Below are 24,029 nucleotides of genomic sequence, written 5' to 3'. Positions count from 1 at the left end.
CAGGTATTAGAGATTCATAGTGAATAAGACAGATATCATCCCTAAACAAATGAAAATGACAGGCAAGAACATATAGTAACCAATTAGTTATAAAATTAATAATGTAATTATAAATGGAATAAGTAATACAAATGAGATTGAGACCATAACCAAAGAACCTAGTCTGGGGATAAGGTATTTTTTGAGAAAGGAAATGTCAAGTTTTCCTTGACATCTGAGTTGAGTTTGTAGGATAAATAAAAAACAAACTAGAAGTACATGGGTACATAACTTTTGCATCAGTTAAATATATGTATTTAGGAGTATTGATCATGATATATAACGTTTTTCTTACTCTGCAGCAGTCAAAAAAGCTTAAAGCCACTGTTATGGCACACTGAGAAGAAGCCAGCATGACTTGAGACTGTCAGAAAATGAGCCTGATGCAGCAAGCAGATGCCAAATAATGAAAGCCACATTAAGGATTAAGTCATTAGGCTAAGAACAATGGGGAGCCACTGAAGGATTTTAACCAGGGGAAAAAAACGATCAGCTTTATATGAAAATATCACTCTCATTCTATAATACAGAGAATGGGTGGGGAATAGGCCAAGCATAGTTATAGGGAGACCAGTTCAGAAGCTATTGTACTCATTTAAGTGACAGATGATAGCTTGGCAAGAGTGGTGGCAGAGAAGTCAAAACAAAATATTTTTTAAAAACACAAGTGGGCATTGAAAGTACGATAAAAAAATAAGACTGTGAAAGATGAAAATATAATTGAAATGAGAAGTTCAATGGATGGTTAACAGCAAATTGGGCACGGCTGAAGAAATTACCCAAAATGCTATACAGCACAGATGACAGAGATGAAAAATATGAAAGGGAAGGAAGTTTTTCTGGAGTGAGGAAAACAAAACCTGAAGAAATATCCAAAGATGTAATTTTCCAGAATTATTTAAAGATAAAATTCATCTTCAGAATCAAGGCCCAATTAATCCCAATGAGTACAAATAAAAAATTCAGTTCAGACATGTCACAGTGAAAATGCAGAATATCAATGAAAAGGAGATCCTAAAAGCAACCTAAGAAAAAAGTCCAATTACAAGAGGAATGAGCAAGAAAAATGATATTGTATAAAAAATGACTAATTTGCTGGCTTCCTCTCAGTGTTCCAAAACAGTGGCTTCAAGCTTTTTGACTGCTGCAGAGTAAGAAAAATGTTATACATCATGACCAGTACTCCTAAATATATATATTTAACTGATGCAACAGATATGCATCATGTAATGTTTTTATGCAAACCTAAAGAATGCATTTTAACAACAAATGGTAATATATAACAATGGTCATTAATTATAGGTTTTTTCCTATTGATCCTAATGATCATAGTGCATCCTTCTTCAAGTTCAAAGGGCAGCAATATGTGAAAGCAAAAAGTGGTTAAAAAAACAACTGTAGTGAACATAAGTATTCATATAACAGATAACCTTGAAGCAGAGCATAAATAGGAAGAAAATCAATGTTCAAAGTTTTATTTTAATAGGTTTTTTGGTGGGGCCACTAGTGTCCAAAGACTATACTGGTAGAAAAAATAGATTACTTCTAGTTTGTTTTTTATTTATCCTAAAAACTCAACTCAGATGTCAAGGAAAACTTGACATTTCCTTTCTCAAAAAATACTTCCCTTATCCCCAGACTAGGTTCTTTGGTTCTCATTTGAAGATAATGCTTAGACTTGTATAGTTTTTTTCAGAGCAAGACCCTTTCACTCAACAATCTACTAAACATATATCCCTTAAACCTTTGCAATTTTAATTTCAAAGGATTATCAGGTAACAATGATGTAATGAGGGGCAGTATGATACAATGGAAAGACCTGTTTTCAATTCTTTGCTTTAACATTTACTAGTTAAATGACCTTCAACAATCATCTGTTTCCTCATCAGTAATAAATACTACCACCTAAAGTTCAGTGTTTCCAGGCACTCAGACACTAGGTACCTTTTCTTCTTTTCTTTTAGAGAAATAGATGTGAAAATACCTGACATGTTCTTTCTTTCGTCTCTAGGGTTTTTAGTGATCCAGTAGGGCATACTTAACTGTTGAACTTGGTGGTAATGGCTAGCTATGTAATCACCTAGGAATCTTTGCTATTAATGTGATTTGACTGAGCTATGAGTCAGAATCAACTCAGGCACACAACAGTCTTCAGAAAAAGTTAATTATTAACGTGGCCTGGAATAACTTTTTGCGCAAGTCACTGGTGAAGAGGGGAAACATGGGTATCTTAACAACCTTCTCATTTTTATATATCCTGAGTAATTATGCAATTTTATAATTTTGTATAACTATTTCAGGTTACAGATCTGAACTTTTGATTGATGGGATCAGCTCCTATACATGACCTGAGGGTCTCTATCTAATTATTGATATGTTACTTTTTGGTACTTTTTCTATAAACCTAGACCATTTTGTACTATAAACTATCCTCTGAGTTTGTACTTGGCCTACACATGGCTTTTTCACAACACTGGTTATGGGCAAATAAAAAATTAGCATTTGGCTTTAAATGATCAGTAATTCCCCCTCTAGCTTCAGTACCTTTGAACTACAGCTTGGAAGTATCAATACCCCAAGTCAAGAGTTGCAAACTATGGCACATGGGCCAAATCTGGCCCTCTGCCTGTTTTTGTAAATAAATCTTATTGGAACATAGACACAACCATTTGTTTACATATAAGGCTGCTTTTGTTCTGTAATGACAGTTAAGTAGAAGCAACAGAGAGCAACTGGCTCACAAAGCCAATTTACTGTCTGGCCCTAAGTTTAGCATTAGGAGCTTTGTATGCTCTTTAAATGGCAGGTGCAATTTGACTACCATATTCTCTAAACTTAAGTGCATATTGACAGTGGCCTGGTCAAATGTCAGCTAAAAGAATAATATATATGTATCTTTTATTTTTTGTACTACTCCATGAAAGTAAAAACAGAAATTTTTTATCTGACTGGGGTTTAGTTCAAAAATCAAAGTGAAACTTAAACCACTTCTGTGTAAAGGAGACCCAACAAGGGCTTTATTTAACTTCTGAAATATTTTGGGTATCCAGCAAACTGTGTTGTGTGTGTGTATATTCAGGGAGGCATTTATAAAATTCAATTTATACTCCTACTTAAGTTCTCTGTAGCTGTCCAGTGAGTAACTAAGGAACCACTTTCTTTAAGGAATTAAGGAATAGCAGCTCTATTTGTAATAACCCCAAACTGGAAAACAACCAAAATATCCTTCAATAGGTGAATGGTTAAACAATACGATAAGTCAATACCACAGAATACTACTCAACAATAAACGGAAAAAATTATTGATATATGCAACAATGGATGGACCTCAAGGGCACTATGCTGGGTAAACAAAGCTAATCACAAAAGGTCACATACTGTATGATTCCATGTATATAACACTCTCAAAATGACAAAATTCTAGAAATGAAGAACAGATTAGCAGATGCCAGGGATTAGGGCTGGTGGGGATAGGTGTAACTACAAAGGCGTAGCAAGAGGGAGATCTTTGTGGTGAGGATAGTTCTGTATCATGATTACAGTGATTACACAACTCTACACATGACCAAATGGCTTAGAGCTATACGCACACATTGTATCACTGCCAATTTCCTGGTGTTGACACTGTACATAGATGTAACTAACCACTGGAAGAAACTGGGCTTAGGGTACATGGGACTTTTCTGTACTATTTTGCAACTTCCTGTGAATTCATAATTATCCTAAAATAAAAAGTTTAAAAACACTTGCATACACAAGGAAATTCACAATAAGATAAAATAAAGCACGGCCAATTTTATTCAAATTCTTCGAAATTTATACTCAATTTGTTGTTTCTAAAATGTATGTCACACTTTACGTAATGGTTTTATTGTTGCATCTTTCTTCTACTTTTTCATCTTTTTTTAAAACAGTTCATCAGTAGAAGCCAGAGTCCTGAGTTGCCCAGTTAGGAGCCTAAAATATACAAAAAGAAATCAACAAGGTGAAAACAAAATAATTTCTAAAAAAGCTAACATGGAAAAAACTGATACTATCATTTACTTTAGCAAGTAAAAAGCATTTTTACATTTGACTAGTCCTAACAAACCATTCTCTTAAGATTTTAACAATCTCTACAAGAACTAAGTGTCAAATATCTCACTTAGAACAAAACAAACATATCAAAATGCTGTATTTTCACACAAATAATGCGCGCTTTCTACATTTGGCAACCGCACCCTCTTCCTGTGAGGTATTTTCCCAAGCATGCTATCCTAATTTTTTCTTACAGCAACATGCAAAAAAAATTGGCATAGCAGCACTTATGAAAATACCTTGCAGGGGGAGGGCACAGTTGGCAAACATGTAGAAGGCACGTGTTATTTGCGTAAAAATACAGTATCATCTGATGTAATTTTTGGCCAATTATAAATGATAACAATTACAATATTACCAATACTGTATCAATATTCTTAACACAAATTGATCCTGAAGCACAAAGGAAAGAAATTATTATATAAAAGTTATTTTCAGGCTCAGTTATTCTAGACTTGGTTGTAAAAGGCCTGGACAACAATTTTCTAATTCTTTCTTCACTTTTAAAACTGAATGACTGTTTTAAGGACATAAGCCTGTTCCTAATACTTCAATCAAATGGGTTCTTAAACGTCCAACTGCTTCTAAACGACTTCCTACCCTCCCCAGGTAGTCATAATTGGTTAAAGAACCTCAAAGGTGACTTGGGATTCAATTATAACAAAGCCATACAAGTTCCTTCAACAGATTTCTACCAAAAAGTGAGATATACTTTTTGACACAAATATGAACATCAGCTAAAGATAAAATGAAATTTGTAAAACAGCACTAATAGATGGAGTAAGGTCAACAGTTTTACAGATATATTTCTTTAGATTTAGAAAGAAAACACATTTCAGAGCACTTGAAAGGGGGTTACACATGTAAGTTATCATCTGCCAGTATCAAAATGATGTGTTAAAGAAAACCCCGAGGAAATGAGTTAATGAAGTCACACAGGAAGAGTAAAGGGAAAAGAAAAATAGTTATAATAAACTAGGAACACTTAATTTTTTTCAGTTTCCTTGACTAATGCATGTAACTCTAAGAAAATACTCTTCTAGTTTAGTAATTTCTTAAACAAAATGTCCATAACTCTAACAAATACAAATACAAAATCAGATACAACAGTATTAATATGTTCTCAAATGAAGTCTATGTAACAATTATGTTATATTGTTGCTAGATCCCATACAAAAGAGAAAACTTGTGGTTCTTACCTCTGACCTACTGTTCTGATTAAGTTTCTTCTCAATATTCATGGCCAACATCTGGCTTCTAAATGAAAGGCTTTTGGTCTTTTCAATCACTTGCTGATAGGGTGAGACTGCATTGTTACCCATAACCACATGACCCTGAAATAAAACAGAGGGAAAGTGATCTTGTAATATTGACTGAATTTCACAGGTAAGTCAGGAGGATGATATAATAACACTACGTGACTGGCTGTACATCTTTTTATATACTGTATAGAGATAAAAATATTCACCTAGCAAAAGAAAAAAGAATGTTGCTACTGCCTTCAAAGAACTATTATACACACACAGACTCTCTCTCTCTCTACTAAGAACAGAATAAACTATCTTAATTAAAAATTCTCAAAAAAGAAAAGGATAAAATATTCAGCAACTAATATCTAGTATGTAGCATAACTAACATAATACTCACTAATTTAGAATCAATCTTGGCATCCAGTCTTGCATTTCTAATCAAATTCACAATCCACCTTTCAGCTTCTTCTGGGGTCATGTTCAGTTTATCAGCCAACATGCTGATCAAAAAATAAAAACAGCAATATTAAGTGACTCTAAAAACTTAGCGTTATGTACATGATGTGTTTAACCTACACTCTGCATAAACTTTTAGGTAATTCTGGATCACTCTCTGAAATACTAAGACCCTTACTGTGCATTGCTCATCTGTTTGTGCCTATTTTCTTGTTCTATGCACGATCTATCTTTATTTTAACAAACAGACTGTAAGATCCTTGAGAAAAGGGCACCATAGTCTGCGTTTACAGAAATCCCTCCAGCTTCTTGAACAGTGCCTTACGTTTAGTAGGTGTTCAACAAATAATGATCTGCAGGGGATTGGGGGGAGTTGTATATGTTGTATAATAATTATACAAATTAAACTTACTACAAGGAACATCAGCAATGGCTATAATATAATAAAAAACATACACTCTTAGGGCTGCTGTGTATATTTTTGCCACAAAGCTCTGGGGTACTGCCTGGAGTTGTGCACTACATAACCTACATGTCCACTGAATTTAAAACCGGAGAGAGACAGACAGAAGCAGAGAGTGCAAGTGAACTCACAAGCATAAGAAAGAGAGCAAGCAAGAAAGAGAAACACCCTGATCTTTTTAAAATCAACCAATCTTCATTTTATATCTTTACAATTTATGATCAGGCCAAAGAAGAGGCCATGGCAGTGCTTAATTTGTTAACTAAAGCAAGCACCGACCTTGACAGTAGGTAAATCAATGCATCAGCTGATGGAAGAGTATCTATGAATGCATGTATATCGTATTTACGAGTATTCAGTATACAGTTCATCAAACATGCCATGCTCTCAACCACTTCAGGGTGTTTGCAGATGCTATGGCTTCTGCTTAAAAGGCTCACTTAACTATTTGCTACATGGGTCTCAGCTAAAACAGCACTCACGTGAGCCTTCTAAGACACTCCCAACTGTGATATATCTGTTTGATGCTTTCACAGCCCACTATATTTTTTCACTGCATTCACAACAGCTGTAGTTGTTGTGTTAAACATCTGCTTATGTGAGATGCAAAAGGGTTTATCAGTTTTAGTCTGGGGGTTTGAGAACAGCTTACCTTAAGAAATATTTAATCTCAGATTTTAAGATAAAAGAAAGAAAATTCCACCATGTATAATAACTTTACATAGAAGTTCTCTGTCTTTCCTCATCATTACATCCATACTCTAAGGCTCATATTCCAACATGGCCGGGACAAACAGGCAACATGGATCCAGACCCAAAAATGTCTGCATGCTCTAACCCATAATCCAATTTTGGGTATATTTATCATTTGCATTATGCTTGTTGATCCTTTAAATCAAGTTAGAGAAAAAAATAAGGTCCAAGATGTATTAGTAAATTACTGATGGCATCGCAGGTTATCTGTTGTCAGTTCCAACTCACGGTGACATCATGTGTGCCAGACTAAAACTGCACTCCACAGGGTTTTCAAGGGTTGTAATCTTGCGGAAACGACCCTGGATGGCACAAACAATTTGTGCTCAACTACTAACCTAAAAGTTGGCAGTTCAAACTCATCCAGTGGTGCCACAGAAGAAAGGCCTGGCAATCTGCTTCCATTAAGATTATAGCCAAGAAAACTTGGCTGTATTAACAGAGTTCTACTCTGTTAATACGTAGGGTCACCATGAGTTGGAATAGACTCAGCAGCAATGGGTTTGGTTTCTTTTTTGGTTTTAATCTTACAGAAGTAGATCATCAGGCCTTTCTTCCACAGCACCATTGGGTAGGGTCAACCTATTGATTAGATTGGTGTTTGACCACCAATCACTCTGAAAGTGAGTTAAGGAAGGTGGCAACCGTCCAGTTTCTTTTATGTAATAGGAAAACAGACAAAGTAAAAGAAATTAAATGAGTAATAGAACAAAATCCTCAGTTTACAATTCTCTTCCATTCTAGTGATTTTATGTGAGAGTAAATATTTAAAAATGAAAAGTAATATCAAATCAAATTTAATACACAAAGTTGGATTAAGCTATCCTAGACCATGTTATCTGAAATGCTATTTGAAATAACTCAGTTCATCAATGAAGTAAAATATAAGACAAAATGCATCAAATGTGTAATTTCTGAGAAAAGTATCTAACTCAATCCAGGTTTTAAAAACAAAAATAATTCCCAGATTATTTAGATTACATTAAAAATCTCAATCTTGTCTGTAGGCAGCTTAAAGTACACATTTTACTATTTTGTGTAAATGCCTTATACACATCTTTAGGCTGACTAGCTTGCCTACCTACTCAATTACACACAAACATAATATTGAATATGTTAAATAAAAATACACATGGAATCCTTACATGCTATTTCCAAAGACACAGCAAAAATAAGTAGTTTTTCATCAGTTCAATTTAATTAAACATGGTCATGGTTCCAGCATAAAACCAGAAACTTTTCTTGTTTCTGGGCAGTAATTAATACCAACAGTCACACTTAAGAACATAAAATATACAAATCTAACTTTAGGGAACCAATTAGGGTTTCATAACTCAAGGCTGATTTTCTATAAAGGTGGTCAATGCTAACCTTTTAGATGGTCTCCCTTCCCTGAACCCTCCCAACTGCCCTCCTACCAAGACACATCTTGACAAATAAGGATTTGGTGCCCAGCATTTCTCTTTTTTTTTAAATTAATTTCCTCTTTTAAAAACCTGGGTTTCCAAATTTTACTTATAATTTATTTCAAATGCAATTGACTTAAGCATTAAGATATGGGAATCTGTGGCCTGGATTTCACTATAGCCAACTATTCAGCCTATTCAAAGAAAAGTACTCCATTCTTTTATGAGGGTATGCTGTAACAACTAATTAAAGAAAAAGTGTCAAGTGTAAACTATGTTTAAATGTAAAATAAGGAGGAAGCAGAGAAAACTGAGAAATGCCAAAAATATATGCTATGTGTAACAACTGGAAATTCTCACTGAGTTTTTGAACATCTCAGTAATTAAAGAGTACATTATCATATATTTTATATTTAACACAGACATGCAATGATATTGGACTTTGACATTATTTTCTCTCCATCTGGAAATGGATCTTTTAATCTCTCTAGTATCAGTATAATCCCAAATATAAACTGTCGCACAGTAATAAGAACTTTAAGAGAAATATTAAGATCTTAAATGTTACTTAATAAAACAGGCAAAGTAGAATGACTTCATAACTTAAAGACATGCAAGACTAGCTGGCAAATATCATTGTCTTTTGTGAAAAGCCAAAATTAACCCCCTTTAGAGAAATTATATTAATGTATGCTCCAATATGTTTATCATACACATTCAAAATATTACTTCCATACTTTGTTTTTATCTACAATTGAAAACTAGTCCAAGAATTATTTTAGAACAGCTTTTAAATTTCAGACACACACCATATCTGATATTCAGCTATACTAAATTAAATCCTACCAGTAATTTTTCTTGACAGATGTTGCATACTTTATGGTAAACAGATTTTGTAACTTATCCTACAAATCTGTAGGGTTGTATATAAACTGATAAAAACATTCTTAATATGCATTTTTATAAAGATATGACTATCACATGTGCTTATAGCCATTTAGTTAAGAAACCTATTAACAGAATGTTCCAAATCCCAAATGGAAAGAGTTGTTTAATAAACAACCATGGTTTTATACTACTATTCTATTCAGCATTTGAAATGTGTCCTCTGGGGAAGGAAAGGAGGCCAGAGACAAATCCTCCCCCCTCACCTCAAAATCAAATATTAAATAACTTAAGACTAATTAGAGGCAGGGATAGGCCTGCATAAACTAATGAATGGAATAATTTGTCATAATTAGTATACCAGTGGAAAAAAAGTTTAGTTTGGGGCTTCAACACATTACCCTTAAGGAGTTGTCAGGGTTCACTGAAACTTTCGTCTAAATTACTTCTCTAATTTTCCAAAATATAAATTATGTGCACGTCATTCTCTCTTATCACTGTATTTTCTTCAAAACACCTACCATCACTGGTAATTTTATATTTATTTGTCCATTTATTTAATATCTTTTTCCTCTTGATTTTAAGCTCTGTGAGGGTGTGCTCCCTGCCTCCTATGAAGAAGAGATGCTTATTAACGTTTGTAATGTTTTCTTCTTTGAACAGCAATACTACTAGTTATGCTGCTATTAATTAATAATCATAAATAACATTTTTGTTCTCTTTAAAAAAAAGTTAAACACTACCTTTAAAAAACTGTTTGCACATTCTTGAAATGACAGAATTGTAGAAATGGAGAACAGATTAATGGCTGCTAGCAGTAAAGGAATGGTAGGAGAGGGTGCACTTGGCTATAAATGAGCAACAAGAGGGATCTTTGTGGTGATGGAAATGTTCTGTATCTAGAATATATCAATGTCAATATCCTGGTTGTGATATTTTACTATAGTTTTACAAGATGTTACCACTGGCAGAAACTGCATAAATGGCTGAGGGAATCTCTCTGCATTATATCTTACAATCTTACAACTGCATCTACAATCATCTCAAAGTTTAATTAAAAAAAAAAAAAGGTTTTGTATCAGAATCACTAGGGGAATCTTTTAAAAATACAGATGCCAGGGTTTCCCCTCAGAGATTGTTTTAACTTTTTTAGGATTGGGCTCAGTCATCCATTATTTTTGTTTATTTCTTTTTAAAGCTGCTCACTTGGTTCTTATATAAAATCCAGATCACAAATCACTTGTTTAGAGCAATGGTTCCCCAAGGCTGACTAAAAAAGAAATACCTGTGAAGCTTTAAACTCAAGATTCTTAAGCTTTTGTCTTAAAGATTTTGATTCAGAAGGTCTGGGGAGGAGCCTGGAAATCTTTTTTTTTTTTTTTTTTAAAGTTCTCCAGATGATTCTGATGTACAATTAGGTTTCCAAACCTCTGAATTAGAGAACAATTACTTTTTTTCCTATGTACTGCTTGAAGGTAAATTTTAGCTCTGTTGGTCATTCTCATGGATTCCAAATCCTTGGGCGTCAAAATTAAGATATTTGCTACATTTATAAAAGCCCAACTTAAATGTTTAGCATTATTCTCAACCCAATAAATGAGCTTTAAAAACATAAAGACGCATACCCCCCTGGACTTAGTCCTACTGTATCACACCATTCCCCTTGAACTTTACAACCTAAGATCACTTTGTTGCTCTAAGAAGAGTATTTCTTTTCTTGCCTAAAACTACACTCTCACCCTACCTTCTTAACACTACGTCATTGGGTTTTCATTCCATTACTCTAATAAAACTAAAGTAAAAAAAAGCATCATCATGGACAAAAATGCTACCTCATTAATGTAAAAGACAGAAGAAATTTATTAATTTAACAAATATCTACTGAGTATCTAAACTCTGCAAAGTTAGTACACTAGGTGCTAAAGATACAAAAAAGGAGAGTCTGCTTTCAAAAGGCTTACAAACAGAGGTAGTTCACTAATTTCTGGACCAAAAAAAAACCTACCCAAGTGCCCAGATTCTAATGAGAGATGGGGAAAATTCCACAAAGGAAACCAAAATACTAACCTCTGTCATTCACAAACCCTAATTATAAATCTTAAAACAAAAAGTAATCCAAGAATTTAGTTATCTGTCATTCAATAGAATGCCACATATGATATACCTACCTCTTTATTTGATAAGCAACTACATATTAGAAATTTACAGGTACTAAGAGTATCAGACTTTTAAAATTATATGTCTGCTAGCTATAGCAAATTAATAAAACTGGAGTCAAATTCAATTCCCATAGGAAAGTCCCATGATCACACTCTACTTCTAACTCTGGACACCCACTTCAATGACAACCCACTAAAACTAGGCAAGCAAGTACGGATGCCTTAGCAAAAACAAATGACATTAAAGAAAGAGAACCTGGCCTACACACAATCCCTTAGAGACAAACATTGAAGTAATAAGTTTATAAACATTTACGAAGCATTTACTGTTTGACTTCATCTGTGGCCACAGGGCGCTAGTTATTTTTCAAACCCTAATATGTAAAAGTAGTTTCTAATAGGTTACGTAAGTTTCACAATTTTTTTCCCAATAATTTTCTGACACAACAGAGAAAATGCTAACTAAAATTCACAATAATTTTTCCATGTTTCAACATTTTAGGATGTCATAGGAGCTTACTATATGGGAATTCAAATATGTAATTAAAGAAAGTCGATTAGATGAAATGATTACCAAATGTGGTGGTCTTTCAACAGAATTTCTGATTTATCAAGGACTAACTCCTTATTTTGTTGAAAACCAACTAAAACTAGTTCATTTTCTCCATAAGTAATAACATAATAGCATTTACTCTCAAAAAGGGTAACTGGTCATGTACTGCCTCAAGGTTATCATTTTGAAAAATCATCACACCATGCTATATATATGGAAACTAAAGAAGATAGTTCTGAGTCTGCCACATCCCATAATTCAAACAAGTTAGAATTTTTTATAAACCATTATTAGATCGTTTCCTTTTTCTTGTAAAAGCAAAGGGAAATAAAATTAAAATTTAATTAAATGGAATCCTATTAAGTGTAACTTTACAGTACGTGGAAACTTCCAGGAACTTAAAAGTAAAAAATATAAATCAAATCAGGGTGTTCTTACTTAATGCTGATACACTGATGGATGCGACAAAAAGTCTCAAATATGAAGAGACGGGCATTTTCGATGAAATCCTCAAGACAAGCCACCAAGAAGAAGTCATTCACAAGCACCTGTGCATATAAAATATAAAAGGCAAAAAATTAATGACACCAACAAGTAATTTTCAAAAATCTGACTCAAATATTTAGTCTGCTTTACTTACTGTTCCATTAGTACAGTTCCCCATACAATGTCATAGGAGTTCTATACCACAGCACCATCTAGAACACTATGTTCAAGCGTCTAACAGTTAACCCAAGCAGGAAAAAGAATGCTGCAGGAAAAAGGCCTAACGACTGAAATGTTTGCTTGTTGCACTGATGACTTTAAAAGTAACAGTGAAACACTCTGACAAAGCAGTTCTGTCCTGTCAACTATCCTACATAAATGCTCTGAAGGTAACATATCTTTCCCAGCTATTTAAAACAGATATGAATAGACTAAAGATATGAGTATTTCTGTGACAGTAGATAGATTTGGAAATATATAAAGGAAGAAAAAAATACAAGGAGTTGAGTCCATTCTGACTCATGGTGACACCATGTGTGCCAGAGTAGAACTGCACTCCACAGGATTTTGAATGGTTGTAATCTTGCAGAAAGAACCCTGATTGGCACAAACGATTTGTGCTCAGCTATCAACCTGCAAGGTTGGCAGCCTGAACCCCCTCGCCCAGTGCCACTGGAGAAGAAAGGCCTGACAATCTGCTTCCATAAAGATTACAGCCAAGAAAACACTGAAGGGCAGTTCTACTCTGTAACACATGGGGCTGTCATGAGTTGGAAGCAACTTGACAGTAATAGGTTTGTTTTTTTGTTTGTTTTAATCTTACAGAAGTAGATCATAAGGCCTTTCTTCCATAGTGCCACTGGGTAAATTCAAACTGTCTTTGAGTTAGCAGTCAAGCACAAACTTTTTATACCACCCAGGGACTTTGATCATAGCAAGGGTCTATATACTTGGTGTAACAAATATACACCAATGTTTACTTCAATGATGTCCACATGAATAGAAATTATCAGATTAGGAATCCAATTTTATATTTTGTCTAATGGTTGAAAACCATCTCTGAACTTGTGTATGCATGATACATTTTTTTTCCCCCTTAGAAAAAGAAGATCTCAGTGCTTCAACAAACTTTGCCATTTCTTGCCAGAATTTAGGTTCAAAACATGAAGCTGACAGCTAGTAATGTGAATTTGGTAAATGCAACTATACTTAACAGAGAAGTTCTTAGTTTTAAAATGTGCAAGCTAACTTATTTTAAAAAACTCATAAATCTAAGAAGGTACTTTAGTTTTTGCTAAACAACAGAAGACACTGTAGTTATAAAATTTACACTCTTAGTTTGACCGGTTTATAGCAAATGTTAAACAAAATCATGTGAAAAATTCTAAAGACAAACTGAGAATCTCAGTTGTGAAGTGTGAGTCATTGAAACCATGACCGTATATATGAAACATTTCACTTGTTTACTCATTCAGGGCAAGACACGGACTTACAGGTGTTGTTGTGAGTTTAAAATATCCCCAAATGTTTTAACAAACTGCCTCAACAAAAGAGATACATAATGCCAACAAAATTCAAAATGTCTTTCACCTAGCACATTCCTAAACAATCTACCATCTTAAATTAATATGAACATATTTCTGATATAATTATTTTGTTATTTTAATTAAATCACTGCTAGGTAACTCAAAATATCCAAGAATCTGATATTATTATTAATTTATAAGTAAAAATTCATACTTACTGATTCACATTCCCTCAGCTTCTTCTGAGCCCCATCAAAGTCAAAGTTAACATATAAGCATTCAACGAACTCTGTAATTGGGTCTTTATATGTGTAAGATTCCTGTAAAATTAATTCAAAGGTGAAGTTGGGTCTGATTTAACATTGTTTAACAGATGACATCTAGAATATCACAATATTCCTGTTTTCTCCTTCCTTACCATTCATTTCTAGCAAATTACCCACTATCACCTATTCACAGCAATTAATTGCTCCTACCTGATTCCAGACCACAGCTTAAGCTTAGAATGCCTTCCAGACCAAGTTCTCTAAATTCTCATTACAGAACCATTGTAAAAGCTTTTCAAATTCCCATAGTTCCAAAAGTCTCCCTTAGTCAATAAAGAACAGTGATGAACTTCCCCGTATATAAGGGTATTCAGACCCTAGTGAATGACAGTTACTTCTCTGTATTTAATGCATTATTACATCAAATATTTAGCTTCTTTGTCTAATCCATAGTTATTACTGAGAAGCTCACTGAAGATCAACAAGTAGGGCTGCAACTTTTATACAAGCTGGGGACAATTAATACTGTATTCTGTGAAAAGGTCATCTCTCTGGAATTATGCAGCCAACAGGCTTCAGATCTCCTTCAGCTGTTGCAGCAGAGCAACACAAATATATAATGTATAATAAGTATCCACCTAGCAAACAGCAATAAGCATTCATATGTCCTCTAACATAAGTATATCTTGGACTTAAACACAGTAACGACCATTTGAGGCTCTCCTCTAAACTTCCTGTATACTTGCTGCCTATTATTAAAAAACATTTTTACCTTAAGAACTAAGAGTCAGTTTAAACAGAAAAGTTAGACTTTTAAGTTTAGGCATTAAAATAAATAAATAAATAAATAAATAAATAAATAAATAAATAAAGATTTTAGTTTTTACCTGTTGAATAACCTTGACTAGGTCTTTTAGCACCTGCCGACGTTTTCTAACATCTTTGTTTGTTATGACTGCTGTGGTCAAATAGCGGAGAATATGTGGACACATAGTCTGAATTGCGTTAAGATACCTAAGGAAAAAACATAAAAATTATTTAATATTTAAAAAATACCTAGTTTTTCTAGATCTATACTCATATGTGACTTAAAGAAAACACTTAAACAGCTCATCAGATTGTACTGTTTCAGTAAACTAAGATTTCAAATACTTAAGCATGAATATTGTAAGTGCATCTCCTCCAAGTAAAAGAAACAGAATCCAACCTCAAAAATCAAAACTGGTGAGAAAGCCAGTCAGCTGGTATTGATGGAGAAGCTCAGTATCATCCATCAGAACAAGGCCAGGGGCCGACTGCAGAACAGACCACCAACTGCTTATATGCAAGTTCAAGTAGAAGCTGAAGAAAATTAAAACAAATCTATGAGAGCCAAAGTACGACCTTGAGTATATCCCACCTGAATTTGGAGACCATCTCAAGAATAGATTTGAACCACTAAACACTAAGGACTGAAGACCCAGATGAGTTGTGGGATAATGTCAAGGACATCATACATCAAGAAAGCAAGGTCATTAAAAAGAGAGGAAAGAAAGGAAAGACCAAAATGCATGTTAGAAGAGACTCTGAAACTTTCTCTTGAACGTAGAGTAGCTACAGCGAATGGAAGAAATGATGAAGAAAAAAGAGTTGAACAGATGATTTCAAAGTGTGGCTTGAGTAGACAAAGTATTATAATGACATCTGCAAAGACCTGGAGTTAGAAAACCAAAAGGGAAGAACATACTCAGCATCTTTCAAGCTGAAAGAACTGAAGAAAAAAATTCAAGCCTTGAGTATACTGAAGGATTCTATGGGCAAAGAACTGAACAACGCAGTAAGTGCAAAAAGAAAATAGAATGAATACACAAAGTCACAGTACCAAAAAAAATTGGTCAACATTCAACCATTTCAGGAGGTAGCATACGATCAAGAACCGATAGTACTGAAGGAAGAAGTCCAAGCTGCACTGAAGGAAGGCACTGGTGAAAAACAAGGTTCCAGGAACTGACAAAACATCCACTGAGATGTTTCAACGAACGGATGCAGTACTGGAAACACTCACCTGTCTATGCCAAGAAATTTGGAAGACAGTTACCAGGCCAATCCACTGGAAGAGATTCATATTTGTGCCCATTCCAGAGAAAGGTGATGCAACGGAATGCAGAAATTATCGAACACTATAATTAATATCACATGCAAGTAAAATTTTGTTGACTATGGAAAGGCATTAGACTGTGTGAATCATAACAAATTATGGATAACATTGTAAAGAACAGGAATTCCATCACACTCAGTAGTGCTCGTACGGAAACTGTAAACAGAGGTAGTCGTTCAAACAGAACAAGGGGATACTGTGTGGTTTAAAATCAAGAAAAGTGTGCCTCAGGGTTGTATATTTTCAACATACTTATTCAATCTGTATGCTGAGCAAATAATCCAAGAAGCTGGACTATATGAAGAACGCGGCATCAGGATTGAAGGAAGACTCATTAACAATCTGCAATACACAGATGACACAAACCTTGCTTGCTGAAAGCAAAGAGGACTAGAAACACTTACTGAGGAAGATGAAAGACTACACCCTTTATTATGAATTACACCTTAACACACAAAAAAACCCCAGAAATCCTCACAACTGGACTAACAAGGAACATCATGATAAACACAGAAAACAATGAAGCTGTCAAGGATTTCATTTTACTTCGATCCACAACGCCCATGGAAGCAGCAGCCAAGAAATCAAATGATGTATTGCATTGGGAAAACCTGCTGCAAAAGACCTCTTTAAAGTGTTAAAAAGCAAAGATGTCACCTTGAGGGGTGCACCTGATCCAAGTTATGGTATTTTTGATCACCTCATATGCATGTGAAAGCTGGACAACGAATAAGGAAGACTGAAGAACTGATGCATCTGAATTCTACTGTTGGCGAAGGATACCGAACGTACCACCACAGACTGCCAGAACTAACAAATCGGTCTTGGAAGAAGTACACCCAGAATGCTCCTTAGAAGCAAGGATGGCAAGACTTTGTCTCATGTACTTTAGACATGTTATCATGCTTGGTAGAGGGTCAGCGAAAAAGAATGAATCTGTCTTGGAAGAAGTACAACCAGAATACTCCTTAGAAGCAAGGATGGCGAGACTATGTCTTACATACTTTGGACATGTTGTCAGGAGGGATCAGTCCCTGGAGAAGCATATCATGCTTGGTAAAGTACAAGGATCATCAAAATAGAAGAAGACCTTCATGAGATGGACTGACACAGTGGCTGCAACAATGGGCTCAAACATAGCAACCATTGTGAGGATGGTACAAGAAAGACCAGGCAGTGTTTCCTCCTGTTCCACAAAGGGTCGCTATGAGTTGGAATCAACTGGAAGGCACCTAACAACATGTTCATTGTATATGTTAAACTTGTATTTCATTTTACTTTTCCTAACTCTATATCACTGCACTGTACTATATATCTTCATTACTTTTATTGGAGGATGATTTCCTTTGGAAATCACCTCTATGTTTCTGGACGACTATGGTTGGGGTTGGCAAAATTTTAGTTAAGGGCCAGACAGTATATATCTTGAGCTTTGCAGGCCAAGAGTCAAAATTAAGAATATTATAAAGGCAAAACTGAGAATATTATGTAGCTATACATATAAAAAGAGAGAAAAACAATCTCTAAAATATTTTTATTGACAAAATTAAAAATGAGTACAATATTTTTATATCACAAGTCTATTACTGAAAAGAATGGAATTCATTTATTGGGGATAACTTGGCTTAACTGGGTTCAAAGCTACAGTCTATAATTAAAACTGATTACTCATCTGTTAATGATTATCTGTAATAAGATTTTACACATTTCATCTTCGAAAATGTTTTCACAGATAGGTACCACCAAATACTGACATAGGTACCACCAAATACTGACATTTCACACAGATAGGTACCACGAAATGTTAACATCAGTCAATAAGGATATGATTTTCATAGAGCATATTTATTGCTTGGAAGGCATCTGTAGAATTTGACTAGATTTTTCTTTTGATTTATCTGACAGCTGCTTTCCTTGGGAATATTGTGATGAGTGCTTATAGCTGGATAATGTTAATCTTAACATTTTTAGCATAGCAAATCCACCAGCCCCTCCTCCTTGGAAACCCTACGAGGCAGTTTTACTCTGTTCTATAGGGTTGCTGGGAGTAGGAATCAACTCGACAGCAACTGGATACTGTCAGTACGTGATAAATACAATGCTTTAATCTCTAACTGGATACAAAATAATCGCCATTCCACCTTGCCTTAACAACACATTTAGAGTCTACCTTTTTTGTTTTGTTTCGACATGAGAAGCATGATGTGGGACAACTGTATTTCCACATGCAAACGAATGAAGTTGGACCCCCACCTCACACCAAATACAAAATTAACTCAAAATGGTTCAACAATTTGATTATAATAGCTAATACCATAAAACTCTTAGAAGACAACATAGGGATGCAAATCTTCACGACCTTGGAGTTGGCAATAGCTTCTTATGTACTACATGAAAAGCAAGTGCAAGAAAAGAAAAAACAGATAAACTGGACTCCATCAAAACTAAAAAGGGCATCATCAAGAAACAGAAAAGACAACCTATAGGACAAAATCTTGCAAATCATGTAGCTGATAAAGATTAACATCCAGAATATAGAAAGAACTCCTACAACTCAACAACAAAAAGACAACCCAACCAAAAAATGAGCAAAGAACTTGAATAGGCATTTCTCCACAAATGGCCAGTAAATACATGAAGAATACTCAATATCACTAGTCATTATGATAATGCGAACCAAAATCACAATGAAATACCACTTCACCCACACTAGGGTGGCTAATATTAAAAAAGGAAAATAACAAGTGTTGGAGAGGATGTGGAGAAACTGGAACGCTCATCCATCACTGGTGAGAGTGTAGAATGATGCAACTGTTGTGGAAAACTCTGGCGGTTCCTCAAAGAGTTAAACACAGAACCACCATATGGCCAAGCAATTCCACTCGTAAGACTTGAAAACAGGAAGGCAAACAGATACTTATACACCAGTGTTCATTGTAGCATTATTCATAATAGTCAAAGGGCAGAAACAACCCAGGCACCATCAGTGGATAAACAAAATGTTGTATATACATACAGTGGAATATTATTCAGCCATAAAGAGAAGTGAAGTTCTGAGACATGCTACAATATGGATGAACCTTGAAAACATTATGCTAAATGAAATAACTCAAATATTGAATGATTCCATTTATATGAAATATCTACAATAAGAAAATGCATAGCCATAAAAATAATTAGTGGTTACCAGGGGCTGGGGGGAGGGGAATGGGGAGTTATTGCTTAAGGGATGAGTTTCTGCTTGGGGTGATGAAAAAGTTTTAGAAATAGTGGTAATTATTGTGCAACATGGTGAATGTATTAATGCCACTGAATTGTACACTTAAAAATGGCAATCTTTATGTTATTTTACTAAAATTAAAAAAAAAGAAAGTATGTGTGAGAAGGACAACAGGAGAGCCTAAAGAAAAGAATTCTGTAATCATATAGGAGATGACTGGAAGTAAGCAGAAACTGGAGTCATAAAAACCATGTAATTCTCCATGCAAGAAATGTAGGCTTCGATAGAGTCAATTATGCAGGATTTAAAAAAAAAAAAGATAAATAAGGGAAATACTTCAAAAGGAACAATTTTCAAAAACATTCTGATTAATTAGGTATCGTGGGGAAGAGAGTCAAGAATCTGATAGAATCTGGTATTTCTAGCTTCGATACTGCCACAGAGAACAGAAAGGACAGGTTCTACGCAAAGAGGTTGTAAGTTCACTTTTTATGAAGATGCTTTCAAAGTCTCTACAGGATATCCTAGAGGAGACATCAAGTCTTCAGCACAGGACAATGCTGGGTTCTGGAAATGGTGGAATTCAATGTAAATGAATGGAAAGGGAAGTTAAGAGAATGGCTTATCATCTCTTTTCTCTGTCAATCTAAATAAAGGGTCAACTCAATTTTCTTCTTCACTGGATTATTCTAACTTCTCCAAGTCTCACTGATGCACTTATAGTGTGTTCAGCATGCACAATTCAAGCGTACGTAAACACATTCTTGTGCTACTTCTTGTTTAATCAGTTTGGACTGTAAGCTATTACGAAGAGTGGCTGTACCTCCCCTCCTTTTTTGAAATCAAGCCTCATTCATTTTTGTAAAAATTGAGAGCCTTAGTATTTATTGTGCTCTGAAGTGTAATTTCATGGTATTAAAAAAAAAAACTGCCGTCGAGTCAATTTTGACTTACAGCAACCCGACAGGACAGAGTAGAACTGCCCCGCAGGGTTTCCAAGGAGTGGCTGGTGGATTCTAACTGCTGACTTTTTGGTTAGCAGCTGAGCTCTTAACCACTGCGCCACCAAGGCTCTAATTTCATGGTAGGTAAGAAAAATATTTTAGCGAATTTTTTCAGCGTAGCACAACCCTACTTCAATTATATAATTTTACAGAAATTTTTTCTAGTGTATTTCATAATTACAAGTCAGAAAATTTAGTAATCAAAAGATAAAATATGGCTCCAAATAAAAAATATTTATTTATTATGTGCAGAATGCTACAAGAACATAAAACACGAAAACCAAAACCTCAAGTATACTTATAATCTAGTTGAGGAGTTAAGGCAATTATAAGGCTTTTTGTTCATTTCAACGGCATTAAGTAATTAAAAAACAAATATAAAGCAGTTACAATATACAGGAATGACTTCATGAAGGAAGTAAACCCTAGCTGGACCTTAGAAAAAAGAAAGGCTTTGGAGAGGTAGAAAAAAAGAAGTGAAAGAGCACTTCTGTAAGAAAAGGATGAAAAATAAAGCAGGACAGTAAGTAGAATTACAAAGGAATTTTAGATGGAGAACTCAGAGGTCATTCTGAGCTAGAGCAGGTAAAATACCTGCATGAAAAAGTGTTTTCTTATCAGGGCCTAATTAGAAAAGGCTAGAAAAATAAGGGCAGGAAAGGTCTGACAGGGCAAACTGTGGATACCATCAGTTGACCTGTTAATGACAAAACTTGAAATTTCTTAGGAAATTCATGTTATTTTTATTTAGAAAACAAATTAAGCACTCATCTGCTAGCTGAATTTTGAATCTTTCTTTTTATAACTGGAGAGTAACTAGAGCATTATATTACAAATGCACTTTCCCCTTAACAGCATCTACATTTAGTGGTAAAGCCTCATCTCTGATAACCGATGAACGCTGCTTTATCTTACACCTGATACCTTTTCTTGAATATTATGTTGCTTTTAAAAGTTCAACATTTTTCAAATGTGTAAATCATCTCCATTTTAGATTCAGGATAAATTATGGCAGAAATGGTAATATATATGGCATAAGAGACTTTAACCTGCATTAACATCTAAATTTTCACTTCAAGGACAAATGTATAAATTATCTCCACTTCTATATTATAAAAACAAAAAATTGAAATTCACAGCCTATATAAAGTATTAATTTAACATGCACTCAATCAACCTCATTAAACTGTATTACTGTGCTATCAGAAATTAAAAACAGGAAGAATATGATACTTTCTCCATTAATCTCCTGTCTAACAGAAACAACTGAAAAATACTGATTGTAGACATGCAAATTATATGTTTAAACGGAAAGTGGCTATTCCACTTAAAGAATATGTAATCCAGGAAAATGGTTGAAACAATGATCGAACCAACTGACTACACTGTCATATAAAAAAGATTCAAGCAAAAATCAAAAAAACCCATGCAGTTACTAAGGAAGAAAACATGATGGTAGACTGACCCTATGGCAAGTGAAAACAGGAAGCGTGGTCATTTCGTGAATAACTGAAAGTTTTAATAGTACTGAGGAGGACATGTTTCTACATGTTGCTAACAGGCTGTTTCTGTGAAAAAATAGTCCCACAGGCATGAGAGGGGTTTGGAGGTGAAAATGTTCTAAAACTGATTTACAGTAGTGGTTGCACTACTTGGTAAAGTTACCAAAAAGCAATGAATTGTAAGCAAACATACAAACACAACCTGCTAGTACCTTAGCACAAATCAAGGTAGTGGCACCAAATTATCCCAGTCACCGTATTTTTCACCAAAATACACTTGAAGTAGCACAAAATGCCAGTTTCACTTAAAAACTTCCTTGATTCGGCAGTTAAAATATTAATTTTTAAATATCTCAACCCTTGAATAGTCATCATTCTGTATGACTAAATGGGAAGTATGCACAAAGCTTTTCTGCTGTATACTTCAGCGTCATGGTTGTTTTAAGGAAAAACACTTGTGCAACTGAGTTGCCAACTGAATGAGCTGCTTTTTGCACAGAATACCATTTTTATTTGAAAGAAAGACAAACCACGGCTATTCAGGCTTGGGTTATTTGGCAGACATTTTCTAGAAAATGATGTATAGTCTGTCATTTCAAGAAAAACAATTGCAGTTGTTGCCAATAATAAAATTAGAGCTTTCAAGAAAAACTAGAATTTTGGAAAACTTGTATCTGCCAGTAGGAGCTTGATCATTTTCCAATACTTAAAGCTTTTCTAAGGAGTGTGGTAGGGATACTAATGAATGATTGCTGGCACTGTATAATGTAACGTGTCAACACATTTGGATGATATGCATAACTCACTGAATCAGTATTTTCTATACGACCAACGCAAGCTGCTATAAAATCACACGTGGGTAAAAGATCCACTCAAAGTGCAAGACAGACCAATATAGTTTAATGTATCAAAATACAAAAAGTTCACTGATAGGTTTCAGATTCCAGATTACTTATTTTTTGGTGTATTATCAAAGAAGAATATCCACAATTATCTGAAAACACTTCTGGTTTCCAACTACAGGTATGTGAGGCTAGATTTTCTTCATATACACCTACTTCTTTCTCCCTTATCAACCCTCTCACTATCCAACATTTCACATCTACGACAATAGTAAAAAATCTACTATCCAACTATTTTGCACATTAATGAGGCAATGGGCATGGTGACAGTGGTTGCAGAGCATCCCTTCCCTCGAGGAGGGTCTCCGGGCAGCCTCCGGAAAGCTGGGCCGCAGTGCCCCTCTCCCTACTGAGGAGTGGGGGGCATATCCAGCTGTCGCGAAGAGCCTGCCTCCTCCGTGGCCACGGCTTCAGCGCAAGCACGTAGGCAGCACAGAGCCAGCGCCTGTTCTGGGTTCCCAGCTCCTATGTGGCCTGAGGTCCTGCAGCTTAAAATTGCTGTGGGGTGGGAAGGGAGGAAAGAAAGAGGCATCCCGGAGGTTGTTTTGAAGAAAACCATGGGAGTTTAATGACAACCCAAAGTGAGTCGAATTGGGCCTGAAGCCTCTACCTCAGTAAGCCCCTAGGTACCTGCCAGGCCTAGAGGGCAGAGCGGGCTCTAGGATCAGGAACACAGGGCTTGCAGGGGTGGGAGTGGAGCCCTGGAGGCCGCTCCGTGAGAGAAGCCCTGACCCACCACAGGAGGAAGATGAAGTAATTAAGCCCAGGGCCCTCCAGTCACATAGCCTGGCTTTATCCAGCTCTGTCTCCTCCAAGCCTCCTTCTCTGCAGAGGAATAACTCATAACTGGACTTGTCACAATGTAACATCAGTAAATCTTAGCTGTTATTATTTCTATATTTTCTATATTTAAAAAAAAAATCAGACAAATGGACGGTCTGAAAA

The 24,029-nt window shown here is 35.1% G+C and overlaps 1 protein-coding gene across 1 annotated transcript in view; it reads right to left on the bottom strand.

Moving 5' to 3' along the window:
• Window positions 1-3,937: 3,937 nt before the first annotated feature.
• The window catches only part of EIF3E (eukaryotic translation initiation factor 3 subunit E), a 45,399-nt gene continuing 25,307 nt past the window's right edge, over window positions 3,938-24,029 (bottom strand). Inside the window, exons 8-13 of the mRNA XM_004370691.3 lie at window positions 15,207-15,333; window positions 14,272-14,373; window positions 12,480-12,589; window positions 5,764-5,866; window positions 5,316-5,450; window positions 3,938-3,996 (exon numbers count right to left, since the gene is read on the bottom strand). Coding sequence (XP_004370748.1) covers window positions 3,958-3,996; window positions 5,316-5,450; window positions 5,764-5,866; window positions 12,480-12,589; window positions 14,272-14,373; window positions 15,207-15,333 — 616 coding nt within the window. The 3' untranslated portion in view covers window positions 3,938-3,957. The remainder of the gene's footprint in view (window positions 3,997-5,315; window positions 5,451-5,763; window positions 5,867-12,479; window positions 12,590-14,271; window positions 14,374-15,206; window positions 15,334-24,029) is intronic.

Source organism: Trichechus manatus, unplaced genomic scaffold (assembly GCF_000243295.1).
Source record: "Trichechus manatus latirostris isolate Lorelei unplaced genomic scaffold, TriManLat1.0 scaffold00009, whole genome shotgun sequence".
Lineage (NCBI taxonomy): Eukaryota > Metazoa > Chordata > Mammalia > Sirenia > Trichechidae > Trichechus > Trichechus manatus.
The sequence above is the reverse complement of the archived record's forward strand: the minus strand, read 5'-3'. Positions and strand labels throughout refer to the sequence as shown.